Genomic DNA, 18,521 nt, shown 5'->3' with positions numbered 1-18,521 from the left:
TCAAATAGCAAGTTCTAGTTAATAAACAGCCCACTTTCACTGCTGAACAACTAAATAATGTTTAATGTCTATAGGATATTTAGGTACCTGGAAGTGTGACCCTTTGCATTCGGAAAAATAATTGCATCTCTGGTAGTATGCTTGTGTAACATGGAATATGTTTATGTTTGGGTTTCCCTTTCCAAATACTCAAGAGGAGAGAGAAGCTACTACTGTAATTTTTCCCTGTATGGGATCAAATGGCATAGCAAATGCATAGGAGATGAGGTGAGACAGTTTTTATTTTTATTATATTATAAATGCAATTAAACACAGAAACTGAAGCTGTTGAAGTACCATGAATTTCAAATCAACATCTTCAGCTTTTCAGTCACTTCTAAAATAGAGACATGCTATTTTGAGATTTTTTTTTTTGGTTGAAGCCCTATTTCTATACAGCTTTTTTAGACTCAGTTGCTTAGAAATCAGGAGATTCAAAGTTGAGGCAAGTAAAGAGACAATAGCTCATAAAAGTAGCAATATTTCAGTAGAATCATGGAATCATGGAACCATAATTACACACAGTTGTTTCCATAAACAAATAAAAAGGGAAGCAGCCTGGTTTTTAAAAGTACTGACTGCCCATCTGTCCCACAGGGCTTCAAGTGGAGTGATACTGGATTAGAGCCTCCAAAAAATCACATCCAGTCTACCCTCCACAAGGTGCTTAGAGCTTAGAGGAAACCGAAAGCATGCACAAAAGCAACAACAGCTGATGTTGGTGGAAGGGTTTCCAAATGAGGAAGTGAAACACCTTCTCACCAGCAGGCAGTGGTGCATCACTAGAGGTAAAGAATAAGCCCAGCAAAGATGGATTGGAAATGGAGACGGCCACAAAGCAAGAGAAAAGGATGTCCTGCTCGGAGTGCAGTGCTTGCCCAAAGCACTCCTTGGACTGAGCTGTAGAGAAGTAAGGGTATATGGAAGGAATGGATAATGGACCCATTCCAGTAATGGGTTGGGAAGCAAGTTTTTCATCAGTAAGACTGGATTTTTTACATCTAGCATTCCTAAGGGAGAAGCACGAATGTGCTTGCTTAGGTGTATCATACTAAAGCTTGTATCCTGCTCAATAATAAAATGCACTTTCAGATCCCAGAAGTAGGTAACAGCTGGGTGCTTACGATTATCACTCACACAAGGTGACTAATACTTGAAAGTCTAGTGTCCATGGAACCCCCCCCTCCCCCAAATCTAATAACTTAAAATACCTGACTTCCATATAGTTTCAATTTTAGTAACTATGTTACCACAGCTCAGGATGCCTGAAACCACAACATTTTCCAAAATGAGAGTAGTTACCTGTGGTTGGTTAGTGGGAACAGCCCAATTACTATTTTCAGCATAGGGAAAAGTGTTTCAGCTGTAAGAGTTCAGCCTAAGAGCAATTTGTGATGTATGTAGCAACATACCCAGAAGGTACAGCTCACCACTGACATATCTTTCCAACCTAAAAAAATAGCCAAAGAAATAACAAGTTTGCATGCATGCAAGCAAATGATCAGCTGAAGGTACCTCGGCCTGAGACTTTACTTTAAAATACACATCCAGACCAATACGAACCCCATTCCACAAATCAGGCTTCCTAGAAATTGTACATTGTCTCTGTGTCACACAGCTGCCATGGAAGATGGCTGCAGAAGGGAAACCAGATAGATTCATACTCAAAGTTATTTGTTTGCTGTTGGCTTTTCATTTTACAAAAATATTATGGGTGGAAATCTACTTTGAATATTTACCTGTTTTAGGACAAGTAAATCTAATCTTATGTCCCTCTGTTCACCTAAATAACAACTTCGAATGCTTTCCAAACCCATTCTTTCTCCTGCTTTCTTGCAAGATTAATTTTTCCAAGTCTACAGGTGCTGAAACTGAAGCACAAACAATTAATATCCCTGGTTTAGGTATTGCTGGGGCACTAAGAATAATCCATTCTCAGATGTCAAGTGGGTTATTCCTTGGGCTGGAAGTTAGAGCTTCCTGATTCTAACATTTGTGAAAAGGTAGCTGCACTTGCAGAGGAGCACAGTAGGTGTTTCTGGTGACTGTCACTCAATGCCAGTGCAAGTGGCACAGAGCAGGGCCAAAGGACAGAAGCCTTATCTCTTGTTTAATTAGACAAGCAAATCTGTAGGTGCACCAGAGGGAACAGAAAATTTTCCTAAAAAATCTGCAGTGTTGTAAGCTTTCCTTGAAACCAAGCTGAGAGAGCTGGACACTTCCAAGCAGGGATCAGACACTTTGTGGCTCATAGTCAGTCAGAACTAGTTAAAAATGCAGGCACAACGCTCATAATCATCTTTGATTTACTAATAAGTATTTAGTGACTCCTGTTTTTAAAATGAAGCCATGAAGACTGGGCAGAGCAGTGAAAGAACAAGCCTGCAACACTTACTGGAGTTTACTCACCAAGTTACAGCAGGAAAAAAGCAAGGGGTTATTTTTGACTTTCTAATTAAGCTTGTTCTAAAATGCCCCTGGTCACCAGCTGGTGAGGTACACAGAAAGAAAGAAAAAAAAAAAACCAAGAAAAAAGGTAATTAAAGATCCTTTCTTGCCTTGACATTGGATAGCTGTTTTTGGCCTTTAGGTGCATGTTTCCAAATAAAAGGCAGCCCTTCATCATCAGATGAAATTGCAGAAAACAAGACTCACTCTTTCCATCTCCAAAGCTCCCACTGCAGCATTCAACTACCCCCCCTGTGAACATTCAGTCCCAACACAGGGAAACGTAACCTCCATCACCATGACACTCCCAGGAAACCGACACCTATCAACTACCACAGAATAATTAAGGAAGGATAAAAAGACAGCTGCTTTCTTTCTGTTTTTTAATCATGGATCCAGCCCCTTAAGAGATTGCTAGGCTAGAGGAGACTTAAAGAAGATTAGCTTTTTCATTAATGTTGGCGGTGAGGGGACAGTTTCAATAACTTCCACCGGGTATGTTCTTAGCAGTGAGGCAGGCAGCTCGTCCAAATAGTACCTCATTGCATATCTGAGATTATAACTGAGATTAATTTGCAGCCCAGAGAGCAGGGGAGGCTTTACACATCAATCTTTCTTTTCAGAAAATAATAAAAAAAATTAAAAGATTCTGAATGAACTTTTTAATTCTATTTACAACATCACAACAAAAGTAATAAGCTCAAAGTTTATTGGGCAAATCAAACATGCACTTATGACTTGGATGTGTAAGTTTAAAGCTTTTTGTTAACTATGAGAGTTAACAAGTCCCAGGTATAACTCTCTTGAAGCATTTGGTTCTCTCAGAAGTGGCGAACTTGACACAGATTGTTGCACACAACCAGAAACCACAGAAGTACATGCCCATGATAAAACATTTGTTTTCACACCACATATTGCATCATGGAATGGTTTGGGTTGGAAGGGGCCCTAAAGATCCTTTAGTTCCAAACCCCTGCCATGGGCAGGGACACCATTCCCCAGACCAGGTTGCTCCAAGCCCCACCCAACCTGGCCTTGAACACTACAAGGGATGGGGCATCCACACCTTCTCTGGGCAACATCTTCCAGTGTCTCACCATCCTCACAGTAAAGAATTTCTTCCTAATATCTAATCTAAATCTACTCTCAGTTTGAAGCCATTCCCCCTTGTCCTGTCACTACATGCCCTTGCATAAAAGGACCTCTCCAGCTCTCATCAGTCCTTCTCCAGTTTTTGGACTGATAGCCCTTCAGAGCTGCAATGAAATCATGTTGGCCAGACAATACTTTCAAGGTACCATTTTTACTATGCCAGTGTTATTTCACACTTTTTCCTACAAAGATTTTAAAGCACATATTCTCAAGAATAACCTCTCTTAGAGATGCCACGAGGGAATGCAAGAGAAACTTAAAAGGGTTTCAACCAGGGTAACTTGATAAAATATCAATCCCAAAGATTGGCAGTTTAGATATACTATTCCATCTCTAATTCATCAGAAGCTTTCTTCTGAAAAGTGAGAAAAAAAGAGGATTTTTTTCCCCTTTATGCATCTCCAGCACTTCATGGCTGGGTAGTTACAAACCTGTACGCCCACAAATACTGCAACCAAGATAGGTTAGTAAGAAAAGTACAAGTAAGGGGTGGAAATAACTATAAACCCCCACCTTTGAACACTTTGCATCCACAAAATACCTTCTCTTGCAAATCAGACCTTGTGGAAGGAGAAGGGAAAGGGGCAGACATTAGGAGTACAGCAACCTTCCAAGGGTCTTGTCACTGAATTTGAATGCTGGTGACTTCGAATGCAAGATCATAGGATTCAAGGACTAGATGCTGTAGCACAACAGCATAAAGTATTTCTAAGTAGCAAAGAGTATTTCTAAGGAGCAAAGTCATTCATCAACAGAATGCACTTTCCATAGAGGGCAGCTGATCACTGTTTAGGGATTACAAATGAAGACTTCACTCTTTTTTTTAAAAGCATTCAAGTATTAAGACCTTAGCATGAGGATGATGTGGCAAAGTTCAACAGCTTTGTTGTTATGCAGGAGGTTGAACTAGGCAAGCAAAATACCTCTAAGCTGTTAGATATGGGAAGGATTTATTGTCCTTTTAGGAATCACAGTTGGATTGAAATGACACAAATGTATCAAGCTTTCCTGACATTCCTTGGAAGCTCTATCCTTTTCAACGACATAAAATGCAACCCCCTAGGTTTCTATATTACAGGAAGACAGGCTGCTGCTTCTTCTACAAACACAACTTTAGTGTCTCCCGTAGGACAGAAATTTCAGTTGAGTCAATTTTGAGATGGAGATTGTTTAGGAGAACAGTCAAAAAAAAACAAAACCAAAAAAGGTAACTGAAAAAAACACAGTCTTCCACAGCACACAAATCTCACCACCACCCTTGCAAACAAAAAAAAAAGCCCCACAACTGCCTGTCAACCAGGAGAATGGTTAATACACCCTGAACAGCCTTGATACTCTGTCAAGGAATACTGGGTTATGGTAATAATACTGGTTTGAAATATCCAAATCACAGCAAGTGTTTGGGCACATATTAAGCACAAACTTAAAAGGACTGGCTTTCTGAAAGAAAAAAAAATTGCCTCTAACTATTTTTAACACACATTCAGAAATCACTGGCATTTTACTTCCAGTGTACAATCAGCACTCAGAGCATATTTATTTCAGAGGCATCTTGCTTCTTGTTGTCTTTGCTGACAGAATGGCATCAGGCATTCTTTGCTCTGTAGCATGGACTAATGATAGTTTGTTGGCACATCTAGGTTGACTCTTGAAGTAAATAAATAAGAAGTAGTAAAAATATCATCCCCACCTTAACAACCCCCGTTGTGCCAACCAGTTCTCAGGGTGCATGCAACTGCTGGGTGAAGTTCCTGCACAGCAGTGGTGACACAGAAACTCCCCTCAGAAGTACATGTTGTGTGCACAACAAAGGAAGTGAGGACAAGACAATAACTTTAAAAAAAAACCAACCAAACAAACAGAAGAAAACAAACAACCCAGAGAAATTTCAGCATCACCTGGAGAATCAGCATCATTAAAAATGCCATATTAACCATAAGGACAATTCATTTAATGCAATGAAAACTTTATTGAAGGGAAAAAACAGCACTTGCAAAGATTTCACTTCATTACAGAGAAAGTTGTACATTAGGGAAAAAAGTATTTATCAAAGTAGAAATAAAACAGTGTAAATACATAGAAAAAGCACAGCAGGAAACAGAATCAGTAACAGTATAAAATATTGTGGAGAATTTCTGAATTTGATTTTTATTTTACAAAACAATTCCACAGCTGTTAGAAAAATTTAGTGGTCACATTAGAGTGAGGCACATGGTTTTAAGAAAATACACCATTTCTGGTCAGCATTTGCTGTGGTTGTAAACATCAGTATTAAGACAAACGTGTTTAAACATCCTCCTCGGTTTTGAGAGTCTACAACAGCACAGTGATCTTACTTTCATGAACATGATTAAGTACCAAAATTAAGTAAGAGCCGTTCTCAGAAATTCGGAGGTTCTTTCAATCTCTGAGCACACAGCAAGAGAGGACGAGCTTCAGGCACCCACACTGCTCCACAGGTAGTTCTCAGAACACGTGTTTCTGACCACTCATAAGGGACAGTGCCATGAGCCTCCAAAGGCATTGCACACCAGCTGCATCCACCCACAAGTTATGACAGATTCAAGCCCATCATCCCGTTCCTAGCTGGAAGCCATCCTGTAGTAGTCTCCAGTCTCCCCCCAGTTTGCATATTCACCTACAGAGCCTAAAACACTCTCTTTTTAAAAATGTGATTTCTGAAAAGACTTTCAACTTGGTGGAGAAAATATTTCTTGTTTTTTTGTAACAGCTCATGAACAATCTCATTACTGTAAATACTAAATGAGATGAAATTGTTCACATCATCAGTGTAGAATCATCTCAGATAGTACCAGCATTCACAGTGGACTTCATCACACAAAACAGAGCAAAACTTCGAAGTAGTGAAAAAAAATCCCACATTTCGACGTATAGAGTCTCAGATGACTATCACCCTTCCCATTTCCACTTCTACTACAGCTGGAAAGTCAGCTGATCCCAGATAAACATATTTCTTGCTAGAACTGTATGCTAAGGCTGCTTGGTTCAGGTTATGATATCTGTACTGCAAATAAAAATGTGGACAAGTTGATCAACAGTGAGGCTAGGCAAAAAGCACTTTCTGGTAGAATATCAAATCCTACTGGGATAGGCACCCAATGTCATACAAGTTTCTTTAGAGAAGTCAGCCTTGAGTTAAGTGCTGTAGGCAACTGAGTAAGGACTTTGGGAAGGAAGGAGTTTTGTGATTTAAACCACAAACATCTCTAATTGCAATAGACTGCTGACAACAAACATTCCTGCACTGAATGACATTAAGACAGAAAGCTTCAGAAATGCCCACCACGCTTCCTGCCAAGAGGATAACCAAAGCTGATGATATTAAAACTTAACACTTAACACAAAGTAGTTTTAATGACCAAAAAAAAAAAAAAAAAGGTTTAATGGTATTATCTAAGTCAGATTGAAAACTAGTCAAGAGGGAACATTCATATACTAGTTTACTCCCTGGTTATGTAAAAATCATGTAAAATAAAGTACTTTAATAAAGTGGAAATTTCTTTTGCCGTTAAACTTGGCAACAGCCTGAACACAACCACTTACAAGGGAATAAGAATCTAAAGAGTTTTGTTCTGATAGAGCTATTTTAAATCAAAACTGCTTGTAGATGAAGCAACAAACCCTGAGTATGTTTCACATATTGGCAAGAATACAGCAAATCTGTGCTACCATCTGACCTTCACAGGAACAGAGCACAACACCAAAGGGCAGCAAAAACCCTAGTGGCACTATGGTGATCCTTGTGTCTTTGCCATCTTTCCTTGGCCTCACTTCCTTTAAGGGCACAATTGCTTAGTCTCATGTGCTATGCAGTCAAATAAAGATTTGTTCTTCTCTCTTATTCAATAAAGGCTGTGGAACTGGAACTACAGTTTTAAAAATGATAGGATGGGGGAGAGAAAGAAAGAAAAAATTAATTTAAGTTTACCTGCTCTCTATTGGTAGTTCCATAAATTTCCTACTTCTAAATAGCTGTATTCACAACAGCCAACTCAAAGGTTCCACTTAGCCAATATGCAAGTTGAAAAAATAACATTCAGTATACCCAATTCTACTGTTCTTCTAGAGGAATTGCTAGAGAGTCAGGCTACCACAATCCTACCCAAGCTAGCCGAGGAATAAGAGAAAGGCTTTTACTCCTTCTAATGTGAAGAAATAAAAAAAAAAAAAGAACCCCAGAAGTCAAGTTCCATTATCTTGGCTGCTGATTAACCTGGACTGATGATCCCAATTAACATAACTTTCCTGGAAAGGGGAAGCAGAAACAATGTACTAGTAGCTTTTTTCAGGAACACCCAAAAATTAAAGAAATATTGGAATGTAAAAGGCATTAGGGTTGCATTTCAATTTCCCCTATACAAAGGAATTCTGTAAACATTATCAAAGTTCTAAGAAAAGACTAACACATGTCCTTTGACAGATGTAAATAGGTTTTGAACTTACTCTGTGACCAAACACATCAGTTTAGATACTTGTCTGAGATTAGTCAGGGAAAAGAAGTATCAGTTTTCTTTAATTCCCAGTCTCCCTTGTGCAATTAACCAGTTCTACTTTTCAAGAAGAGAAATAGTCAATCTAGTTATTTCAACACTAACTTCCAAGTCCTGGGGGAGAAAAAAAGCACTAGGATATAGCACTTGAATCTGTATAACTAATTTATCCCAACATCAGTGCCATGTTTTCAAGGTGGCATTTTCCATTCAAATGTCTTTGTAACAGTAATTCTGGCCAGCTGGAATTCACAGAAAGGTTGCTAAAATTTCCCTTTCATACTATCTGCAAAAGGGAATACTTTATTTTTTTTAGAGAATCCTAACAGCTGGATGATACTGTGCTTTATAGATTATCAGAAGGACAATGAAATTTAAGATTTTGGATTAACTCAGATTTTAGTAACTTTCTGAAAGCCACAGAATATCTGCCTTCACTGTGGGGTTATTATTCATTGCCAAGTAGATCTAGGTTTTTCCTACCTAAAATCTTTGTGGTACAAGTCAGGGACATACTTGCCATGCAAACATGATGCTTTCAAATGACTAAACTCTGGGCAGATGGAGCAAGAGAGGCTTCAGTTCCTACCAGAGTCCACTGGATAATCATAATCTTACACACTGACTCCAGGAAGACAGTTTGGTCAGAGGAAAGGTGAAAGCAGTTAAACAGTACCTCACAGAGGAGAAGCAGGAATTTGTGCTCAGATATTAAACAACTGACCACTGCAATGGTTTGGGAGTAAATGATTATATGTAGCTCAGAAGATAAAGAGAGTGGCCTTGGAATTTGGATACTGACTGCTCAGCATTTGTTAGGAGCTAGCAGCTAGATTGTTACACACTTTCTTTGCTAAGACAGGCAGTAGAAAATCATACTTTCTCCTCAAAGCAGAGGAAGTTCACTAGTGTGTGCCAGAGTTTTAGAAGAAACTGATCCCACTTACAAAAGAAAGAAATGTTGGAGTTTTAATCTATTTACATTTCAGAAGAAAATGCATTCTCCCTTGCCCAAGTTGCTTAACCAACAGCCCACATCCACCTTATCACAGTTTGTCCTTTGAGGAAGGACATAAATAAAATCTCTCTTTGCTTGCCTACCATGCCCTCAGCTTTGCACTGCTTCCATGCTACAGCTGAGGGAGAAGAGAAGCACCTTCAGCTTTGTGTGAATAATTTCAGCTTCCTACTTTGTACATACTGTACATACTGTACTGTACATACTGCTTACATTTAGCTGTAAGCAAGACAAAGAACTCAGGTTCCTGGCAGCTGAAAAAATCAATTAACCTTATTTTACAAGGGCATTTCCTACAGGAACAAGTTTTTACAGATGAAAATATCCCTTTCACATATTTTAAGGAAATACCATCAATACAGACTGAAAATTAAATACTTCATTAAAGATGCAAACATTTCATGGTTAGTCCCAAACAGTCTCTGACTTTATAATTAAATCTTTTAGAAGTCTCATAAACCTAACATTTTGCCAGGGAGACACGAAAAGAAAGAATACCAATATTCCATTATCCAAGGCAAACAGCACAAAGATTAAGTAACATAAGGCTATTTAAAAAAAACCCAAGTTGTCAGTAAGAAATCAATTTGCAACTGATTTCTTTTTCTTGAAAAATAAATCATCTAGACTGCCATAGTCCCAACAGAGCCAAGGTCTTCATTTTACAGACTTCATGTATTACTTTGAAATATTTGCAAAACCAAATACATGAATTTACTTAAGAATTATCATAGCAAATTTTGGATTTCTGCCCAGTTCTTCTGCCAGACTGAATTTCAATTGATCACAAGCACCCTGTGATCAAGACACCATTGCTTACAAACCCAAGCAATTGCATACACTGGATGTAGCACAAGGAGCTTCTAACAATGAGCTGCAAGGCATGTGCTTAAGAAGTAGGAAACTACACAACACGGTGATCTTAACATAGTTCTACCTAGAACTTCCTAGAACTTTGTGAAGCATCTGGTATTCCTGTTAGGACAGACAGACCGAAACACATTTCTTCACAGCATCCCTACAGGCAGGAGAAAGAAAAAAAAACAACAGTCACCTCAGTTATGCCACTTGATGAGACTCAATCCATGCTGCCTATCACACTGACACTGAGGGCTGTAAAGATCAGCTGGCCATGGGTTAATTGCACAACATAATTTGCATGACTACACAAATGCCTTAGAGACAAGTGGGTCTGCTCACTGCCCACCTGCCCACTCACAGAGGAAAGGACACCTGCAAGGCTGTACGGAGGCACTGAAGGCCTCAGTGGGGCTGATGGGGCAGGAGAGAGAACTGTATGCTCAAACACAACAGTGCTCATGGGGGAGAATGGGAAAAAAAGGTACACAGAAGAATACTCTTGTTTAGTAGCATTTGAACCAACATTTAGGCATTCCAAAGGCAAGCCTTATGGTCACAGCATGTGGTCAGCAGATTCACATATTTTTTTACTTGTGTTCTCCCACTAGAGAAGTTGCTTAGTTTTCTTTTCAGATTTAACTACATGGATTTCCTACACCAGGGAAAATCTTCTAAAGCCACGTATTACAATGCTCCTATAAAGTAATTTTCTGTATGATTAATTAAACAATGAAAATTAAGAGAGTAGGGAAGCTTACCTTGCATATGGTATGAAGGAAATGCTGTACCTAAGAAGAAATATTTTGAAAGTTACTCTTCATGTCAGATTTTATTAGTCACAAACAAGAACAACCCTTCTGATACTCTGAATTAAAAGATACACAATTAAAACGAAGCTTTGAGTTTGTGAGCAACAGGAATAAGTATCCTTGCAAGTCATCTCAGCCCAGCCAGGCTGTGAAACACTATGGCAAAATAGCAGGGCATGTTGTGGAAGCATTTTAAACACAGCTCTCCTGCATTCAATATTCTTCATGCTCCAAGACCTACAGGCAGGCAAGATTAGTCTTGAAGGCTGGCTATGTGTTCATATCAGTTTGTGCACTACTTCAGTGACCTTGCACAGAGCATATGTTAACATGAAGAACACTGACAATTTGATTGGCATAGCTGGGTCTCCAGACAAATTCAGGAGAGTGTAAAGGAGGAATACCAGGTAGTAAGCAACAAATTGATTTAAAAGGGAAAGAAAAAAACAGTTTTACTTCAAGCTCACAGAAATTAAACATGTTCAAAGGAACTTCTTCAGAAATGGAGCCCCAAACTCCATCTGCAAAGCCTCTGAAGTGGTGTGAGAGATCAAAAAGTGGGAACAGGTCAGCTCCTCACTGATGCATTGTCTAGAATCTAGGGGAATGACAAGGTAAAAATTTTCCTTCCCTCTAACTCATGCAAGGTCAAAATCCACTCAGCTACTAATGTTAGGTGCATATAAAGTGGAGCACGTGGGGAGGAAATCACTTACCATGCCATGGCAAAGAACTGTAAGATGCAGAAAAGAAGCGCGAGTCCTGCCTTGCGCCACTGAAGGAAGAGAGAAGGAGGGAGGAGGGGAGAAACATAGCAGAGACAACAGTGTAAGAATCTTATTTTCAAAATATACTCCAGTTATATTAACTCCATATATATATATATATATACATATAGGACTCAGGTACTCACCCAGAAAGCAGAACACAGTGTTAGTACGAGGCACAACTAGAAGAAAACAAACAATTTCTGTTAAACATAGAAACAACTCCAGTTTTTATAGATACTGTAACACTGTAACAGGTTCCTTCACAAGACAGGAAGGGATTACATAGTTTCATAGTTTTATCCAATCCTGCATAAGAGTTCCTTGCATTTAAAATGATCTTGCTACTACTTTTCTGAAGCGAATTAAAGCAATTACAAAATATCACCTGGTATCTCCAGAAAATAATTTTGTGGCTGCAAAGGAACATCAGTGGGTCCCTACTTCATCCCACACACTTCTTGGAGTCGTAGGCACACACCACACTTCATCATTTTGCATGAGTAAGACTAGAGTTGTACCTGAAGAGTCTTTCTGCCTCTGCACATGCCACATTTCCTGATGATTACATGGTTACCATGGGGTTAAAGTTGAGTCATTACTTAATGTTTACCAACTAAAACTATGATACACTTTCAAGAACTTTGGGCTATTGCTTAGTAGCTCACCTGTTTATATATATGAAGTCCAGTACATTCATTCAAACCAGTGTTTTTTCTTTTTTCAGAGTTGCACTGTGTCTTTCTTTACTACAGTTAAAATCTTGGGGAGGGCATTAGGCCACTTTGGATTATTTTCTGCTTTAACCCTCAGTTTAAACGGAAGCCTCCTATTAGTTAAAGTTTTGGTTTTCAATTTAAGACACAACAGCTCATTTAGCTATGGCAGATGCTGGTAATTCATCTTCCTTCATCAATATGTAACAGGCTTAGATACACGTGTACCACTGTGGTACTAGAGATTATAATGTGCATTTTTCTGCTTGAGTGGGAAAAGCAAAGATATAGTACTGCATATTCAAGACAGTAACACATGCATTTTTAAAGAAATCATACACTTCACCTCAACCATGATAACTGACTTTAAATGTAATTTTTCCATTAGTTTTAAGGTGGTGATTTTTATATTGGTCTAAATACTGCATCATACATCTAACAACTGGCTTTATTCCAGTGAACAACATTCCAGGCATTCTCCTGACTTCAGGCATCCTGAATGCATACAAAACACATACACCACACAGTAAGCTTCTTGCTTGGATCTGCAAGCATGCACAATTTCTCAAGCTCTGCAGCATTTCAGGATGTTTAAAGAGAAATTAGGAAGTGCTGATGCCAAGCAAACACTCTGAAGACATTCAGACTGAAAACGGGAGGACAGACTCATGCAAGTTATACCACCTTCCAGACTTTAGACTCACCAAGAGAAAATGGGAAAGTTGCAGAGACAAAAAAACATTCACTTTTAGGTATGGAACTTAGCAGCAACTTCCAGGCATAGACACACACGCAGTAGGTTTGGTACAATTTCCATCTTCTGAAAATAAAAATAATTCTAAGGGCTGACTTCAGCTAAACACTGAATTTGCAATTTCATTCTGTCATACAAGTTTCAAAACCTGAAGTTATCAGCCAGCTGGGATGATGCCTGCATTTTTAATGCAAGGTGACCACAGCATAGAGTTCCCTCTGTTGCTTTGTCAGCAATAGATGATTCTATCAAGGTAGAAATACCTACATGGTTCTTTAAAGCAAATCAGATAGAATATAAAAAAGACAAAATAATGAAAACCAAAATATCTAACTACGTCCGTAGGACTAGTTTCCCATCTTTCATTTTTTAGGAAATGTGTAAATACGATGTTGTGACTTCAAGCACCCTAAAAAAGCACATGCATGGTACACACACACCAGCCACAGACCCTTAATGCCCATTTAGCACAACAATCTGGCTTAATCTCAGTCTTTTCAGTGGTTTTCTGGTGCTACACTCACCTTTCCACTATAGCCGATTTGCAGGGTGTTTGATGCTTTAAGAAAAGAAAAAAAAAATAAAAGAAAACACCACCCACAAACACATCCTGAGACTCAGGTAGATCAATGTATATGAAAAGACTTTACAGTGAAAATTTTTCACAAGCTTTCATGAGTTAAAACTGACTCCTTTGATACTTACTAGCATAACAATAGTAGCAATCAAACGTGTAGGCTCAAACATCCTTTTTAATTGTTTCACTGGTCCCATAAGAAAAAGAGTGCTGTGAAAAATAAACCAGGATGAACACAGAGGTAAGAAAGGCAAAAGTGAAACTAGGTAAGAATAAACTGTCTGTTGTCATGCAGAACATAATTACACTATGGAATATACGAGACAAAATCCGTTCCTGCTTTTTTTTCTGCAGAGTATTTCAAATTTTATTCACACTTGTTCAGTTAAAATCAACATAAGCAGAGCAGAACTGTCAAGTTAGTAGCATAGGTCAAGGTCAGCTCCAGTTAGATCATTCTTGACAGATGCTTTTTTCAACCCGCTTTTCAAAAATGCTTTTTAAATCTGCTTTTCAAGAACGCCATCCACAGAGGTTCTGCATGGATTGCCAGGTAATCCAGCTCAATTCCCCTATATAAAGGACTGTTTTCAGGCCTGGATCCATTCTGTGATCCCTTACTAGAACTGCAGCCCTCATTTAGGGCCCTGGTGATGGATACTGTATGAATTATACAACATGAAAGTTTTATCTAAAGTGATATTCCTGTCTCATATACTATGTTATTCTGCCTCATCAGTATATTACTTCCAATTCCACTATTTACACTTTCTAACATCATGCTAAGTTTCCTCAATCACAGAAGGTTGTATCTGTCACAAATCTGTGGAGCTATGTTTCAGGAACCTTGAAGTCCTAACAAATATGCCTGCCCTGACAGACAAGACTGCCTCAAATATATTCACCAAAACACACAGAACATTACCAAATGCAAAATGGAGAATTATTTTTAAATTGAGAAGGAGGAACCAACAAAATCCAAAAACCTCAATGCTCTAAGTGTAAGTTTGATTCTCCTTTACTGATGAGTAACTTCTACCTTGAATGTATTACTAATAACAACAAAGAAAATTAAAATTTCCTTTACCTTTTCAGGGCACCACTGGGAAAATTGTGTTCTTTAAAATTCAACAAGAAAATTACCTACAAAAGCAAATCTCAGGCAAATGCAACAGCTTCTACCACTTATTAACACTTATGCACTATCATTCTGCTTTTGTTTCTCATCTTTATTATGGAACTAAATTATAAAGATTGTTACCTCCCAATAGACGCAATATTCCCCAGAGTATAAAACACTGCAAAGAGAATCAGCCCTTTCTTTGGTATCCATAGCAGACAACTACCCTAAAAAGGAACATTAGAGAGACGGGGGGTGGAAATTAATAGCTTTGAAATTGAAAAAGAAATATATCCCAGAAATATCACATCACAAAAGAAACTTAAAAAAACCCCAACCTTAAACCTAAATGGCAGAATCACACATATAAAAGTAAATCGCATTTATTAGCATTTTTGTTAAGACTTAGTGTATCTAACTGGAACCGAGTCAGACGTCTCCTCAGAGACTCAGAAAAATCAAGCAACGGCACAGAGCAAGGCTGCAATCACCTGGGCTCCTGAAACTCAAATACTGGAGAGATCTGGCAAAAAGTCCTTACCAAGACCGAGCACAGGCATCCTATAGCAAAACACGCAACGAAGCCTTTCACTCGGGTGCCCCAGCCTAAAGAAGTTGAATCAATAACCTGGAAACGAGGAGAAAAATAAAAGCGAAACTTATTTACTAGTAGACCTCGCCTCCTGTCAAGTGTGCAAACTTCCTCTCGGACGCCGAGCTGTGTCCTATTCCGGCTCCCTCTCCCGCGGCCCGCGGGAGGCGCGGGGGATGCGGCGGGACCGCCACCCGCGCTGGGGACCCGGGGGGTCCCCGCAGGGCTGAGGGGACGGGGGGGGGACCGCCCGTCCTCCCGCCCACGCCGGGATCGCCGGCACCGGCAACTTTTCCGCTGGGGCTGTTCCGCCAGCTCTCCAAACCAACCGGGGAGGGGTTGTTTGGGTGCCCCCGCAGCCCCCCGGCGGTACCTCGGCCAGGCCGCTCGGCTCCTCCGCGTCGCGGCCGCTCAGCACCCGCTTCAGCTTGTCCATGGCTCCGCTCCCCGCCCGGCCGCCGGCTGCCTTCCCTTCCCCTCCCCAGGGACTACCACTCCGGCAGGCACCGCGCCCACCTGCGCTCCCAGGTACGGGAAGGCCGCGGGGCGGCGCGCGGGCTGACGGGGGATGTAGTCCGGATGTGGCTGTATCCCATCTCCTCCCATCCCTTTCGCGTCCATTACTCGGCAATAGCAAAGCTCATAGAAACAATGACACAGACTTCATTTCGCTCCCACGGCTGTGGCTCTTACCCTGGTCTGAAAGAGTCTCCACTTTATTTTCGTAACTAGCCAGAGCGGTCTCCTGCCAAAGGCACGTGGATGCAACATCTTACTAGCAGGCAAAATTCAGCATCACAAGTGGTTATTTCAGTTTATTTTGCTCAGTTAAAAACAAAACTATAAAACATTTGGTACATTTTAGTTTGCAACATACAAGAAACAATATAAACTGCCACATTAGACTCGCCACAAAACAGCTGGAGAATCCCCCCCTGCTCCCTCCCCCTAAAAGTGGTACCCTCCAAAGTGGTACTTTTCTGTGGAAATATTGTGCCAGCAGGCTTGTGGTACACCAGCTTATGCTACTGCTTCTTGGTAATCTGTGTGGCATAAGAAAGTCACAAAGTGCTCCAATTTTGAACTTGTAGTAACTGTAACTTCCTAAACATGTTCCTGTAATTTCCCCAATACGTGTGGTTCCACTTAAATGCACCCAAAATAGATGGATATCACATATCTACATAGTCAGGATACAAGCCCATTCAATAAAACTGTATCAAAAGGTCACAGATTAGAGTGTATGATGGACAAGATAAAATACACAGTATAAGCTAAACATGCAGAGTGCCCTTTTCAGTGCTTGCTGTCCACTCTGTGGGTTTTCCCCCCAACACATTTTAGCCCAACGGAGCTTACATTAGCATCACTGACCAAACCCGAATCACAGTTTTAATTAATTAATGCAGATACAGTTTCCTTCATGCTAGCACTACATGAGCTCTGCTCTCAGTCATTACCAGCTTTAAAGTGTGTTTTTATAAGCTTTAAGGCATGTAAAATAATATATGCTTAGAGTAAAAGAAGTGCCATGATTTACTTCTACTAGAAAAATACCTCTTCACCCCCATTTGCTGTTCCCTTCCTTTTCACTCTCTCCCCGTACTCCTCTATCACTGGAGCAGACCCAAATCATCTTCTATTACCAAATGAATTTTAATCACTTCCATGCTGCATTTATTTGCAGCCCCCTTCTTTACCCTGACATCAAAATCTTTAGGAAACAATGCTGGAAGATGAAAAAACGCCAACAGAATATAGGACTGTAAGAGGGAATATAGAGGATCTCACCTCTATTTCAAAGTGGCCATAAATTCAGTCACACAGACCATGTCTGGATGACAATTTCTTTCAGAGACTGCTTAATTTCAGTTTTCTTCACTCATTTTATCCTACGGATCATAAGATATTTTGCAGTAATCCTTTCCAAAGGATTCCAAAGATAAGGCTGAAGGTGTATTCAGAAAAAAAAAATAAATTAATTCTAATCAATAACTTTTTACAAACTAATCCCCACAGACTCTCTGTGAGGTAGGCATATATTAACTCTCATTTTTACATACAGGGAACGGAGGCACAGAGAAGTGTCTTCCCTGTAGTTGGAGTAAATCAGTGACACAGGACACCAAGAAAACAGTCCCTTAGATGGCAGTAGACTGGGGTTTCTTTCCTAAAAACCTCAGGGTCTTCTCTACATGAAAACCATTTCTCTGAAGATCTGCTTAAATACCAGATTTTGAGGTGAGTTGTTTCTATTAAGTCATGCACTGTAAAATACGAACATTTTTAAACAAAACCCCCAAGACAACAGAATGCATACTCATTCTTATCTGTAATCACCTGAAACCACAGCCTGCTTTTCACTGCAGTGACTTGCTTCTTGCACTGAGAGTCAGCAGTACCCCGAGACAAGCCTGCTCAGCTGCCCCATTCTTAGGCCAAACCATTAACATACTGTAGGATTTCCAAAAGCAACACAAATATTTAAGTTTAATCTACAAAGTGTTAAAACCATACTATACAAGTGATCACGATGCTATTAATATTAAAACTTAAAGAATTTTATAATAAACCAAAATTATGTATCTGGAACACGTTAGCATCCTTTTAAGGCCATACAGGATCTCATTTGTCAAACTCCAAATACAGCATCCTTTAGGGATTACAGATTAAACAGCCCTGTCTTCCACAGCCTCAACCCACGCTGCAATTTGGCAATTTGACTTTCAGGGCAGTATAACCATCACATGTGGGCACCACTCAGTGCATCCAACAAATGGTCAGTGCAGAACAATGCATGTCCAATATTGTGTGTGACTGGAGCAGCATCCAGACCCTAACTGAGAGTCTCCAGAACTGTCTAGAGAAATCTGCCTGACATCAGAATTAACTGCTTTACAAAGAAAGTCATTTTACCTTTATATAGTGTCAAACAAATCCATTTTTTCCCCCCCATCCCTAAACCTATCCTCAGATGAAATGAATATTCTTAGGTGAGACTCTGGATCAGAGAGTAACAGTTGGTTATCAGCTCACAGTAGGGGAAGCCAAGCAAAATGTGTAGTTTAGGACTGTCAGATCAAAATAAATGCAGATGAGTTTTTTTCTTTTTACTGTGGATGATTTCTCAATAAAAATAAATCATGCCAACTTTACA

General features: G+C 39.7%; 1 protein-coding gene across 1 annotated transcript; it reads right to left on the bottom strand.

Moving 5' to 3' along the window:
• Positions 1-5,588: 5,588 nt before the first annotated feature.
• On the bottom strand, positions 5,589-15,840 carry SFT2D2 (SFT2 domain containing 2). The gene is made up of 8 exons (XM_018074717.3): positions 15,738-15,840; positions 15,314-15,400; positions 14,914-14,999; positions 13,781-13,862; positions 11,752-11,787; positions 11,555-11,613; positions 10,788-10,817; positions 5,589-10,186 (listed from the first exon to the last, which is right to left on the bottom strand). The coding sequence occupies exons 1-8, from the start codon at positions 15,798-15,800 to the stop codon at positions 10,147-10,149; spliced, it is 483 nt and encodes a 160-aa protein (XP_017930206.1). The 5' UTR covers positions 15,801-15,840; the 3' UTR covers positions 5,589-10,146.
• Between the last annotated feature and the right edge of the window lie 2,681 nt (positions 15,841-18,521).

This window comes from Manacus vitellinus, unplaced genomic scaffold, assembly GCF_001715985.3.
Source record: "Manacus vitellinus isolate BGI_N305 unplaced genomic scaffold, ASM171598v3 scaffold_28_pilon, whole genome shotgun sequence".
NCBI lineage: Eukaryota > Metazoa > Chordata > Aves > Passeriformes > Pipridae > Manacus > Manacus vitellinus.
Note: the sequence above shows the minus strand (reverse complement) of the source record. Positions and strands in the feature narration are given on the sequence as shown.

What these genes read in the sequence shown, in the direction of transcription:
- SFT2D2 (XM_018074717.3), bottom strand. Translation starts at nt 15,800, where the DNA reads ATGGACAAGCTGAAGCGGGTGCTGAGCGGCCGCGACGCGGAGGAGCCG. An exon ending in GATGCCTGTGCTCGGTCTTG is followed by an intron (nt 15,000 to 15,313) that starts GTAAGGACTTTT and finishes GTTCCTTTTTAG; the next exon opens with GGTAGTTGTCTGCTATGGAT. An exon ending in CACTGTGTTCTGCTTTCTGG is followed by an intron (nt 11,614 to 11,751) that starts GTGAGTACCTGA and finishes CTCTTCCTTCAG; the next exon opens with TGGCGCAAGGCAGGACTCGC.